Here is a 14,030-nt window from a genome sequence, read left to right on the forward strand (position 1 = left end):
TATCCTGAACTACAGCACAAAAACAAAGAAAGGATTTAAAAATAGTGCTGTTGCTCAGATAAAAGCCAATAATCATACTCTATTTTGACATAAATATTCTAATTCTGAAGATGAGAGGGTGAATTCAAAAATGTTTAAGTGATGATAATAATTTCCTTGGTATTTTTCAAATCGTCTGACCACTCTTTTAATTTTAGATTTCTAAGTGCAGATCATCACGTGGTGTAAAGTAAAAGCATAGCTGTGACAGTTCATTTCTGCCACAGCTTTTTAGTCCATCCAAAGAACACCCTATGGAACCTGACAGCTTTTCAATTACAAGTGTACTTGTTGTTCAATCAACTTTACAGAGACGAGTAAGAGGTGAAATTCAATGGTCTTGGGATCATTTTCCCTATTCCCACCAAATCATATTTTGAAAATATCTTTTATAAATTCTTTGAGGTGGTAATGAGTATTTTTGAGAAACCCATTTATATGCTAAATACACATATTGACTGAAGCAGCAAATTATGAACAGTAACAAGTTGCACTTTCTCTTCTCTTTCTCTGTACACATATTGGCTGAAGCAGCAAATTATGAACAGGAACAAGTTGCACTTTCTCTTCTCTTTCTCTCTTCTCCTTTTCCTACAAACTCTCCAATTTTCTGCTGCATGTCCGCCAAATGATCATCATCATTACTCCAGCTTTTCATGGGAATTACACAGAAAATGCCTCTCTCTACCCTTAACTTCTTTCCTAACACATTATCTCTCAGCAGCCTTTTTCAGTCTTTTATCCAAAATATCAATCTCCTCTTTTGACACTTCCTCATGGTTGTCCCTCTGACAGTTTAGGTTCACCCTGGCACAGATGCTCCATGATCTCTTTTTCTGATGACTCCAGGCAACAGCACGCTCCTGCCAGCCTCACAAGCACTTAACCCTTATGCTTTCTTCCATTCCTAATTCTTTTTAGACATTCCTAGATTTTGCTTTCTTCATAGCATTTTTAAAAATATGCAGATTATGCCTAAATAATGTATATTAAAATACTGCCCCCCAAAATTTGATTAAGTAAAAAATAAAATAAATCATTCTTCAAATTCTGAATTTCCTACATCTTACAAAAGTCAACGGAAGTTATCAGTGGTAAGCACCAACAAATGAATACTTAGAATCTTGCAAACTCACTCAAACTGGGCATGAACCCTAAGATCTACTCATGAAAACAGCACAAGCAAGATAATCTCAAAGACAAATTAGACGGTTTTCTAAAGCACAAACTGTTCAGCATTTCTAGCTGAATTTTAATTTCTTTATATAAAAGAAATTAAATTTGAAATTAATTTCCTAGGTATTTTGGATGGTCTAAAGTGGAAATTTAAAAAGGCCTTGAGTTTCTCCTCTCGTGCAGTCAGTGTGACTATATCCTTTCCAGGACGCATTAGTAATAAGTTTAAAAGATGAGAAGGAAACGTTGTGATCTCACTGCTGATAAAAACCAAGGTACTTGTAAAATTAGCAATGAACCATTACAGTCAAGTCCCAAAGTTCTATATTTAAATTTCCTGAACAATTTGAAAATTTTTGCTTAGGTATTTGAGAAATTACAGTAATCTCATCCAGCCTAAATAAACAGATTAGCTACAAATGTCTTCCTTTGTTAACGTTTCAGTAAGTACACCATGGAGGTATTTTCACTGCCCTTGTAACAGGAAACCAAAATACAGCCACTGAATTGTTCCTCCAGTGATTTTTTTGGCATCTGACATAAATACATTGCCAATTATTTAAATAGGAGAATGCTTAGTTGACGAAACACTCATTATGCTTTAACCTATATCAGAATGTTCAAACTAGGAGAATAAACATTCAGATAAGGGAACCTTATATAGTTCCTATTTCTTACTTTTCTGGAAAGCCGGATTACCTGACAGTTGCAGTTATTTTGCCTTAAAATTACAGAGGAACTTAGAATATTTTTGCTTGCCTGCCTGCCTGCTAGACTGGCCACAGTCTACTTTTTAAAAAAATATAGCTAATAACATTACCGTTTGTTTCTTAACTCACAGGACTCCTTTCAAGGCAGCTTGTCCAACTCCAGGCACTTGCAAGTCTCTGTAAGATCAGCAGAAGCTGCCAGTTCCCATTACTGTAGGCTTGGTTCAAAGCCCACCAGAGCCCATGGAAAGATCCCAATGACATCAGAGAGCTCTGGCTCACTTTAGTGACAACTTCATCTACTAAAAATTGTCAGATCAGGAAGAGAGTTAAATGAGTAAAAAGGATCTCTTTCAAAATCTTTTCTTGTCAAAATTTTGTCAGACCAGACTCACTGAGACAAATTCTTTCCCTCGTTTAGGTTTTTTTGCAAGGGTTTCACCTAGATTTCCTCCAAGTCTCATGAGATTTTTGTTTCTTCTTTAGTACAGTGCAGAAATCCCATGCATAAAACCCTCTGATGTGGTGTGTTGCATCCTAGCCAAGAAAAGTCTTGGCAGCACAGAGGAACCAAAAAAAATAAATGGATAAAACATATTGCCTTAATTAAACCCATTGACCAGCTTTCCTCTAAAACCACAAACTATTTTAGGCTCCACTTCAGTTTCGGGCAATGGTACAGGGAGTTACAACTGACTCTTCCAATCTGAGGTTTAACATACTCTCTCACGGCGTGAGTTAATTTGATCTTATCATGACATTGCTGGTAGCACACCAACGCTGAAGTTGTTGCAGTTGCAGCCCATTGCTAGGGCACAGCAAAAATCATTACTGGGTATTATCCATTTCCAAACTCAGATAGTCAGTTAAACTAGATGGATGTTAAAATTTTGGAGTATGATTTTTGGAAAACCTGATTCCACTTATAGCTATTCCTGAGCAACTATAGATAGAATAGACTAAAGTGAGTTATTTTAAACTTCTGTGTACATGACTTCATATTAATATATGTAGTATCACACCAGTCAGAGCTGAATATCAGAGCAAAACCTTGAGGTTGGAAAGGAAATACACAAGAAAATAAATAATATATATAAGGTGTAACAAATCCCTGACTTCTACTCTTTCCTAATATTAATCCTTAATTTTTAATTTCTTACAACCTGTCCCCTTGTTCAAAAAAGTTGTATGTTTTCCTGTTGGTTAAGTAAGAAGAAATTTAATTTTACAATAATGAAGGAATTTAATTTTAAAATAATAAAAGTGCTCATAACTGAGTGCTAATAAGAAAAAATGAGCAGCTGTGGTCTGTTCATTTGTGCTGTAATCCACCACAGCATTTAAGTATGTACTTGATTTCAATGACTCAGAGGAATCCTACTGTCTCAGGGCCTTTGAATACTATGGGTCCAATTCTGCCACCTTTTCCCATGATGAATGATGTCTAATAAGGGACACAAATTGTCACTTTCAAACAGTGGGCCTACCTGCAGAGTAAGATACTGTTCAATATCAGAAATTATCCTAATTCTACACTGGTACATAAAGGTATGAATAAATACCATGTGACAACAGAGCTTACTAAATCATGTATGATCAGCAGGTATAAGGGAGAGAATATTTTTTTGTATATTGAATATTCATAAGCGAGTACCAACTGAAGACAGTGATGGCAATGTCAGCCTGGAACCCAAGTTCCATGGAGTCCCATCTGAAGACACTGGTTACAAAGCTGATGTCCCCACAGCACAGAACTGTTAGCAATATGCTAATGAACACCATTTAGCTCCATAAAAATGCTGTTTATTCAAAAGACTTGTAAAAAAACACCAGGAAAATAACTACTTACAGGGAAAACAATAGAAAGGATTTGCCACTACCGCCCAGTATCTCCCCCCGCACTGTCGGTAGCATACCCACTGCTCCGTGTACACAGATGCTTTCCACAGAATTTCCTTAATTCTGCCATATCTATGGAAACACACCAAGGCAGCAGATGGCTGATAACAAACAAAGCCTTCTGCCAGAAGTTTTAATGTCTTGTTCCAAAAATTCAGGTGCTTTATCAAGTTGGGTTTTTTTCCATTGAAGTATGTCCCAGGCCAACTCTGGCTGAGCTTAAGTTGGTTTTCAAATTAATTGCAAAAATTTTTATGCGAAGCTGCCTTAAGAGGATGCTATAGAGGCCTGGATGTTGTAGTCTGGGGGGTGGGGGAGAGTGATCTTTAAACCTTAAGATGCAGGTAGAAGCCAAAAGCCCTACACATAGGAGGAACTATTTCTTTCATCACATCCCTTGACTCAAACCCCAAGGAGAGCACTTTGAGTATAGGAATTCATATAGGGCTGGGAGGTTCTGTGAATTACTCCCTGGAAAAGTATGTGTGAGTATTTTTTCCCAGTCACACTCCCACCACACCACTCTGTTTAAGGCTTCGTGATGTCTATATTGCCTTGCGAGGCTGTGGCAGGACAAAAGTATGCTGTGTCTGCCTAGTCTCTAGGGAGTGAGAGTTGAAAAGAGCAGTCCTCCTGTTTTCTTCACAGCATAATCCTTTTTCTTGGCAGAGAGAAACTGTGGATGGAAGTAGTCAAAACCTGCTTTTTGAGAAGTATTTTCAGAGTTAAACACTAGTTCATGCAACTAGTGGCTAATTCGTTATTTAAAGAGCACAGGCACACATGCACACACAAAACAGTGTTTAGCCTTGTTATTTCCCTATAGGCACCAACACATTTTTCAGCTAGCATATTCAATGCCCAGAGAGAATAATTTGTTAGCTAGGTTGCTGCTATTTTGGGCAGAGCTGGGTTTAGACTATTTAACAAATTGCTCTACGTGGATCAACCTTGTGAGCTCACTCTTTCTCATTCTCAAAATATTTGTATCCCTACAAGAATATAACTTGAGCTGCACAAATATTATATATCATCAGTGAAAGCCAGACAGTTAAACCCTTACTTTCACTGGCAAGCAGCTACGCATGCAAATTGTTGAAGGCTGTGCTCACTCAGGTGAGTAAGCATTTCACTATCTGGCATGTTTTGATTAATACCATCTTTGGACAGCAGCTGGGAAAGATTTGGGTTTACTGGTTGCATCTCATTTCCTCCTTTGCTGCTGAACAATGGCCAGAAAGCAAGTGCTCATGTGAGAGGAGACATTTGAATATTAGATTGTTTTAATTGCTCTCCAATCATCAATATCTACAAAGCTTTGAATATAAACTCAAATACAGAAGGTCCAAGGTGCAGGTCAACAAGGAATTACGTTTGTTGGAACAAAGTCCAGAGCTGTTTAGCCAGCTCTCATCCAGTGATCAACATTTCTTATTTACATGTATATGCTTTCACTTCGGTAAAAGAAATTCTGCTCTTACTGCATAGGGACTTTCAAGTGTTGCCATTAATAATTTGATTAAAATGCTAACAGGAAACAATTTCTGTCACATCAGTATTGCAACTATTTTCATTGGTTTTTTAATATATGTTTATATAGCCTACTTTTTCAGAGGCTTGGGTGGGAGATGCTGGACTGGGCTGGGCTGCCTAGAAGAGGTGCTGATTTCACTGTCTCCTGGGCAAACGTTAGGATATCCACTCAGCTGCAGTATAAAATTGCCTGTGATGGATAAGGTCAGCCAAGGAGCCACCCTCTGCTTGCCAAATAGTTACAGAGAGATTCAATGGTAAACACTAGTTCTATACATACAGCTCTCCTTCCCTCAGCTTGTGAGCAGAATTTGTGCGGTTTTTCTATGTGATGAAATTCAGGGAAGTTTCTTCATGCTTTCTATGGAAATCCTAGCTCTCTTAGGGAAGTACAAGGTACAGTCAGTGGCTCCTTTTGATGGTCCTCCATGCAGGTAGTCAGGATCTTATTTTACCTGACCCTCCTTAAACACCACAGCAGGCAGACTCTAGTCTAGATTTGGGCTCATGTCTTTAACATCAAAGTAAAGCCTTAAAGACAACCTGATTTCACTAATCAGTGTCTATTGCATGTTCATGCTGTCACTCTGACATTATAACCTGCAGCAAAAATCGTAGATAACCTGGTCAATTAAAGTATTGGAAACAGTGCTGAAAAGGAATAATGTCCCACTTAATCCCTGCGAACACCCCTGACTCCTTAAGTAATCACAGTGATTAAGCTACAACTCACTGTAATGTGTGGGCATAATTAGACTGCTGTAGAGCATTCGTGTATCAGCATCAGAGCCATGAACCTGCACCCTCCCCTGGCAAGATGATCTTCATTACAGCTGGCAGAGGTGTTTGCGGCAGCCACCTGACCCCCAGCAAACTCGCCTTAACAGCCCTGCCTTGATCAGCCAAACTGCCATACCCAACATCGCATTCAAAATCAGAGGAATAGCACAAATTCCTTGTCACTGTAAGAAGACAGGTGTGGAGGCAGCTTGTTACCTTCCCCAGAGCTCACCCAAAGGGTGACAGCTCATGCCATTGCTTTAACCACTGCTGACTGCTTGCAAGCTCTGCTGGTGATCACCTTCACTGAGGGCACTTGCAAAAGTAAAAGCTTCAAATACCAGTGGGGTGGAATCAGCCTTTCAGCTTTTACTGGTGTACATGAAACACAAACCACAGAGTTTGTTCTTTCATGGTATCTTTCTGAGAATTATTAAAACTACCAAGATTGCTTGGTTCCACACAGTTATTAATGGCCCCAACAGTGCTGATTCTGAAGACGGCTGTCCCATTATTCTAGGTTGTATTTTTGTCTTGGAATAGTGAAATGAATAGTGTGAGAATTAATATGCATAAACTAATACACAACCACATACAACACAAAAAATCAGAGGAGGAACAAAGTAATTCTGGACCATTCATCTCTGTTGTTTCACTGGCCTGGCACAAGGACTGACATCAGACCCTCAGCTAGTTCTGGTGTGGGGCTGACACAGACGTGCAACAAGAAACCAGCAGCAGCCGTGGTTTTACCTACCAGAATTACAAACAATGCCGGTGCCACAAAAGCCCAGATTGCTCCATCCTCCAGTGAAAGCCAGCAGCTGCAGAGAAAAATCAGAATGATTTTAGATGAAACACACAGTCATTTAATTATTAATGTTCTTAATTAAAAAAGAGACTAAAAGAGAGTGCAAAAAGACCGATGAATTTTAAAAGCAAGAGACGTGATAGAGCATCAGTAAGAAGCTCCTTTTCCCCTCCCACTCAGGGAATCTGAAGCAGGATCTCATTTTGATTTGTGTCTTGCAGAGAGTCAGTGACAGCTATCTGCCCCAGCACACCTTCAAATAGCATTAGGGTCGGAAAAATGGGAAGAAAGGAAAGGTTTTATTTGCTATTTGTTGTTCTTGTATCCTGTATCACAGGCAGTCATTTCAGTCCTGTGAGCACTGTCATTGTAGCAAGAGACAAATTGAAGCCCTCCCTGCCTTGCCTGGCTGGTGGTGAGGAAGAGGCTGGGAAACATGCTGTCAGCTTCACACATCTTTCTTACAGCAGTGACAATATAAACTAGTTTAGCACACACCAAAAATAACCCTTGCTCCAAATCTTTTGCTTACATTATAATAGGATTGAATCCTATGGTGTTTATTCAGATAAATTTGCTTCTCTTTTTCCAAATTAGAAAGGAACTTAATTTTCAAAATTTTTAACAATAGCCATTCTAGATCTTCAGATGCAAAACATCTTAGGAGCTTGTCATGCATCATCTCAGCAGTGAAAAGTAAACCTGAGGCTTCTAGGTCTAAGAATATGTCTATACAACAGTTGTGCTTTCACAGGCTATCTCCCCTACTCCTCAGCAGGATCTTGCAGAACTACCGCCCTGATAACAGATCTATGAGGTTTTCTCCCCATCAGATTTTACATCCTGGTTACACCTGGAGTGAGGACATTTTCATACTCACTTGCCACTTTCTCCATAGCTGTCTAGGGACGATGTTGTAGAAATTACGCAAATCAACAGTGGGCAGCCTGCAAAAAGGCAAAGTCAGTAACAATATTGATAACAAAAGTATGTCTTCCTGTAAACCCTGCAAGTTCAGCTACATTTCATACGGACAACAGAACAGCTTAGGGTAATTTTAGAACTAAGTCTAACTTGACATCCTCCTGCAGCTGTGTAATAGAACATGTTTAAATCAATTAATGTCAGATAAACAAAACTATTTTTCAATAAAGCACTAGTTTAACAGTTACACTGAATTAGTGTGAATTTCATTAAAAATCATAGTACTTTTCCAGCCTGGTTTTTGTTTATGTAATTTCTGTCTCTTGCTATTCAAGCAGTGATATCCTGTGAAGCATTATCAGGCTTACTTTAATCACTTTTCCCCAAGTAAGTGCACCTTGTTCAAGAATTCAAAACAACCTGGAAAACAATGTTGAGTTTCTCACAGGGGTGCCTGACTAGCAGGTGAGAGGACAGAAAAGGCAACATTTAGGTATCTAGAGCATCACAGCAGTGAGAGACGGCTATGAAGAGACAAAAGCAAATTCAGATCCTGCTCAGATGTCCAACCAAGACTTATTTTAACATAAATATGTAATAGCTCTACAAGAGTTCTGTGTTTAAAGTAGACGATGTTTCCAGACGGATTTTGACAGTTGCAGTGTGCTGCATCCTGGGAGATGGAGGAGTGCTTTAAGGGATTACAGAGGAATTATACAAAGGCTGACAATTATGGTCCTGCTGTCAGGGGGAGCTGCGCATCTCTGGCCCTCAGCACTGCGATATCCCATGCACCCACTTTAGCACAGCTTTCCAGGCCATGAGCTGCAGAGGAAGCGAGGTTTTTCTTGCCAACAGTTCTGACTATAGTAAAACCTCATCCCTTTAAATATTAAATGAATGTCTGTTAATTCCTGTATGATTTAATAAAATGAGAAGGTTTGGGCTTTTATCATCTTACAGAATTTAATAACCAGGTCCCAGACAGAGTATTAGGCATGACAGCTTAAAGTTTCAATTTTCTTTTGAATTCTTCAGGTTTTCTGCATGAGGCTTTTACAAAATTCTGAGACAAGCAATTTCTGCTTAATCTTACCAATATAATCCTCACAAAATTCTGTAGTTTTCCTGTACTGGCAGAACTATAATTTTTGGAAGAAGTACTTTCGTTCTGTAATGATTGTGGCTAGAAGTACCTTGTATTTCTAAATAAGACAGACACTCAGTAGTTAAGAAGCAGCATCTACAGGCATTGTTTAAGTCTTAGACTTTGAAATCCATTCTGTAGGAATGTCCAAATCAGGATTAACCTCTTAGACGTAACATTTGTGTGAGACCTAAGCAAAAGCAAGGTATTACTTTACCATCTCATTTGTCTATTTAAGAAAGGGAATTCCTACACAGATTTGAACAAATCAAGAATAATTATATTCGACAGAGCAATTAAGCACAGACTTGTCTATCTGCTGAAACTCATTCTGCCATGGGTATGTCACTACCCGGACTAAAGGTCCCACAGGTATGGCTACACACTCCCAATCACATCTTTGATTGCTGAGTAGACATTGTTGGTTGGCACTCTTTGTCTTCTGATGCAAGTTGTCTTACCACGGCAGGGACTTTGTCATGGAAGCAAAAATACCTGTGCCCAACTAGCTCTCCTTTATATTTCTACTCTGCCTTTTTTTCCCCAAGTCAAATGTTGGATATTCAAAGGATTTAGCATGCCTCTTTATCAATTTTAAATGGCAGTGAAGAAGAAAATTAAACACAGAGTTCCTTTGGAAGATAATAAAACTTACGCAGATGAAACATAGAGCAGTCAACTGCATAAAAAGAGCTGTTAAGTCAGTGAGAATAAAATGGTCTGCAGCCTATACTGCAGTGTTTGCCTTTTCTTTGCATTAACAAGATATTAAATGGATAACGGCAATGAAGGCATAATCAAGGTTTTGTTACAGTGAAATTGGACTATTTTTCCTTTAAGAAACAACCATTCAATAAATTCCATAAAGGTCAAAAAAAAATATATTTAGCCTAAGGGAATCATAAGATTTGATCTGGACTGAAGAATCCATATGGATTATATATTATACACAAAAGTAAGTGTGTTTGCTTAATCTTTTGTCAGTAATAATTGCATAAGAGCTGTTCAAGTTTAGTCTACACCCATAATAGGTAATGTTAATGTTGTGCTGGCACCAGTTATCATCCATGAAAGAATTATGGTTATGGTTTTTTACTGTATCTGAATGTTTTCTCAGTTAGCAGATGCTACAAATATGCTCACCAACCCTACTCCAAATTGCCAAATTTATGATGCAATAGACCGTGCTTTCCAGAGCACAGTACCAGATGAAAATGTTCTAGCACACCTTTATGGCAGCTGATCTATGGCACTGGTGTCATCTGTGTCTCTGTAGTCCTAGGGCAGTACAGCATCACATTCAAATGGTGTAAATCAACCCACATGGAGCCATGTGCTGCTGCAGCTCGAGTTCTCTGGGTCCCCAAGCCAGCTAATTTAAAGCTACCTCCCAAACTCCACATCAAAATACAGCCTGCAGAGCAGGCATAAACTCTTAATACCTAGCACAGGAAGCCCAATAACACAATTCTTGCTCAGACAAAATTCTTCCTGAATTCAGCCCAAATTACAGTCACTAGGGTGAAGTCTAAAATGAATGTCAGCTAGGTCCTCTTCTTCAGCATTAACTTCACATCTAATCCATTTGCTTTATGTTTCTGGGGCACTAATGATAAATAAAATGGAAAATGCCTGTAAATCTGTATGCTGTATTTTGAAAGCTTCTGTGTCTTCTATACATTGCAAAAAAAAACAGGCTATAGAAACTCTGTGGCAGACAATTCAAAGCAATTTTAGGACATTAATTCTAAAAGGCTAAATATGTCATTTATTGAGAAAGACGAAGCATTAGACACAAATGAAAGTATATTTCCTTCCAATGCTGAAAAGAACTACACTGCTTGATGGGGAAAAGTATATTCTCCCATTTGTTTTGTAGAAGTTAATTTTCTATGATTTTCTTTTTCTTCTGCTGCATTATCGTATCCATGCAGAAGTCTGGGACTACATCAAGCAACAGCAAATAAAGAAATTTAGGTCTTTTGACAGCTCAGAGCAAAATCTTTATTCTAAGGCAGTGTCTAAAGGAAAGGAAATTGTCTGAAATAGGAAAACATGTTAAGGCCAAAGTGCCACAGCAAAATCTCCAGTATCACAAACTCTATCATCAGCATCCTACAAATGGGTGGGTGGGAAAAGTTTTGCTACAATAATTTGTGTGTGTTATGCTGAATCACCAAGGCAACAAAGTATTTTTTTCCCCCAATCAATCCCAAGGTAGCTTTAAAGGTAGGATATTATCACCTTCCTTAAATTGCTCTTCTTTTGAATTCCTGACAACTACAGTCTTTCAGGTAATTTTAGCACCCTTGGGACTAAAGATAATACACAGGAACTTCAATCAGCTCTGCACATTTGGTATCCTGTCTCTCTCATTACTGTTGAATTCATTTTACAGGAGTAATATCTCTCAGAAATCTCAATATACGTTAGGAGATCAGTGATAGCGTAGAATTCCTTGTCCCTGTCTCCTCTCATTGCCTCAAGTTTCAATCTGTCATTAATACAGACTTTGCAAACTTTTACACATGTACGTAGCCCAGTGTTTCTGCTTAAATAAGAATGACGGGTCTGGGTTCTTAAATTCAGGACTGGAGTTTGTAATTATTCCAGGAACTATGAGTTTGCAAAAGTCAAATGCTTTCACACCAATTAAAAGCAAAGAATGAAGAAATGAACTATCTGTTTTGACTAACATAAGATGAGATGTCCCTGTCTTTAACTTATTTCAATCATCTTTGGTCAGTATTATAATTAGCTAAGCCAAAGTGTAAAAAAATGGCCATTTTTATTAGGTACTAGAAAACGTATATCTATTATGATCTCAGGATGGGACAAGAATGCTCAACTTCCTTTTGACAGTTGCATTCAATGCAAACTTACCCTCATTTTAAGACCTAACAAAATAATTTTAGGTAAAAACCTTTTTAGTCTCTTTCCCCAGCATTGCAAGACTTCTATTTAAATGTGAAAATTTTGTGGAATATATATACCTTCTCTCTACTGTACTTTCATCAAGTTCATGAAGGAACAACACAAACTCTACCTGGTAGAACATGGGCACACGCTGCCAAAGGCAGTACTGAAGCTTGATCTCTAATTAAACATTTCTATCCATATTCAGTGCCAATATGCTAACAAAAGAGAAAGTTAGGAACTGACAAACCTGGGTCTCCTTTTAAGCATTTAAGTAGTGAACACTGCAGCGTCGATTTTCTCTCTAGAAGTATCATTGTTAGCAACATCTATTACCAACTGAATGAGCATTAGAGTTACATACCAGACAGTGAGCTGCGATGCTGTTGACCGAATGAAGGTGGCCCTGATACTTCTCAAGAGATAAACAACTTGGAATGCCATTGCCTAGTTAAATTACTGCAGCAATGTTTAGACACACTTGCAGCAATGATGTGATGTCAGGTATGATTATGGAAACTCAACACTTAATTCAAATGTAAATACTTTGATCTATACAGTAAAAGTAAAGCAATACAAATTACTTTCCCAGCAACATGGCAATTTACTGGATTTCAGAAAATTTTCTTTTTTTCCAAGCCATTGTAGGAATAATAATTGGAAAGTGCTTTCCAAAATTAAAATATTTGTCAAAAAAGGGATTTTGAAAGGTTTACACAGAGAAATGTATTACTGTTATATGGATGATATCTTCCACTATCTGCCTCCACCAGTGCCTTTGCTACATTTAAGAAACAGAGCTTGCCACTGGGTTTCTTACACAATCCTTGCCAAGAAAAGCATTGCTAGAACTGATACAGAAACTTCTACTGCCGGTGCCTCCTGCATTTTGCTACATGCATGTATTTTGACAATACCTACTGCTGGGCATGAGGGATTATCCTCCAAAGCATTACTCGAAATACCACTGAAGAGACTTTTTAGTAACCATGTTTAATATCCCATTGGGTTATCTATCAATAGGCTATGTACTCATTGTGCTAACTACTACTAATTGAGTGGCAGCAATCGTATTGCAATAAAATGAGGCAAAATGCAGCATTTAGTACTAGTCACATCGCAGTCAGATACTATGTTTATCCTTGTGTCTTCTAAATCACTTTGTAGATCACTGCCATTTTACACTAAATAACCTTACACAAAATGCCAGAAAAAAAGGGTAAAGGTGCATTGTGGCACACATAAATCATTAATTTATTTTCATAAGGTAATTAAGGATTGATTGTATATTGAGTTAATCAAAGCATCTGCTATAAGCAAATATCCCAGTGAATTAAATGCCAGTTCTTAATTATTTTGTTAACAGTTGTGGCCTTTTATATAATATTTCTGAAGGAGAAAGAGTTCTCAGGGGCTTAGAGAATATTTTCTTTGGTTTGATCAGCTTGGATTTGTATTCCATGAGTTCTGGATTAAATAAATCCACAAGAAACCTCTCTAACATCAGCAAGTTTCTCTACATTTAGCACTGAATCCAGAAAAATCTACAAATCTCCAATGTCTTCAACCCTCAGCCTTTCTAGTTTCTCTTACTTTTGCATCTATGTGCATGAAAAAGATTAATTACTCCACTTAGCCTGTTTTGAGTACTGGTTTTGGAAAAAAAAAAAAAAAAAAAAATTTTACACAACTCTACTAAAAACTCAGTGAAACAGCTTTTAAATGTTTTCAGCAACTGAAGCTTTAAGTTGCATATTGTTGGCATGCAAACTGGCCATTCCTTAAGAGAAAAAAAAATTTATCTTAAAAAACCAGGATAAGGACACATGTATATGATACTCTCAACTCACAGAGAAACAATGAGAGCAAATTAAAAAACTTTTAACTAACCAAACTGCAGTTTGTCCTCTCAATCTAACAGATATCACATTCACCAGAGAACTGCATTAAATAGCCCTTAGACAGAACTGCTGTACTCACACACATACACACACATATATATATAAAAAAATGGAATAGCATTACTATCACCCAGATCTGCATGGTGCTAACAGGTATTAAAAATTCCAATTATGACTGCAGTAGGTCTATATTA

At 37.8% G+C, this 14,030-nt stretch overlaps 1 protein-coding gene across 1 annotated transcript in view; it reads right to left on the bottom strand.

The window, feature by feature from the left end:
• Positions 1-14,030, bottom strand: part of GPR133 (G protein-coupled receptor 133) — a 154,905-nt gene that overhangs the window by 27,173 nt on the left and 113,702 nt on the right. Inside the window, exons 19-20 of the mRNA XM_009697328.1 lie at positions 7,829-7,895; positions 6,895-6,961 (exon numbers count right to left, since the gene is read on the bottom strand). Coding sequence (XP_009695630.1) covers positions 6,895-6,961; positions 7,829-7,895 — 134 coding nt within the window. The remainder of the gene's footprint in view (positions 1-6,894; positions 6,962-7,828; positions 7,896-14,030) is intronic.

This window comes from Cariama cristata, unplaced genomic scaffold (assembly GCF_000690535.1).
Source record: "Cariama cristata isolate BGI_N322 unplaced genomic scaffold, ASM69053v1 scaffold4983, whole genome shotgun sequence".
NCBI lineage: Eukaryota > Metazoa > Chordata > Aves > Cariamiformes > Cariamidae > Cariama > Cariama cristata.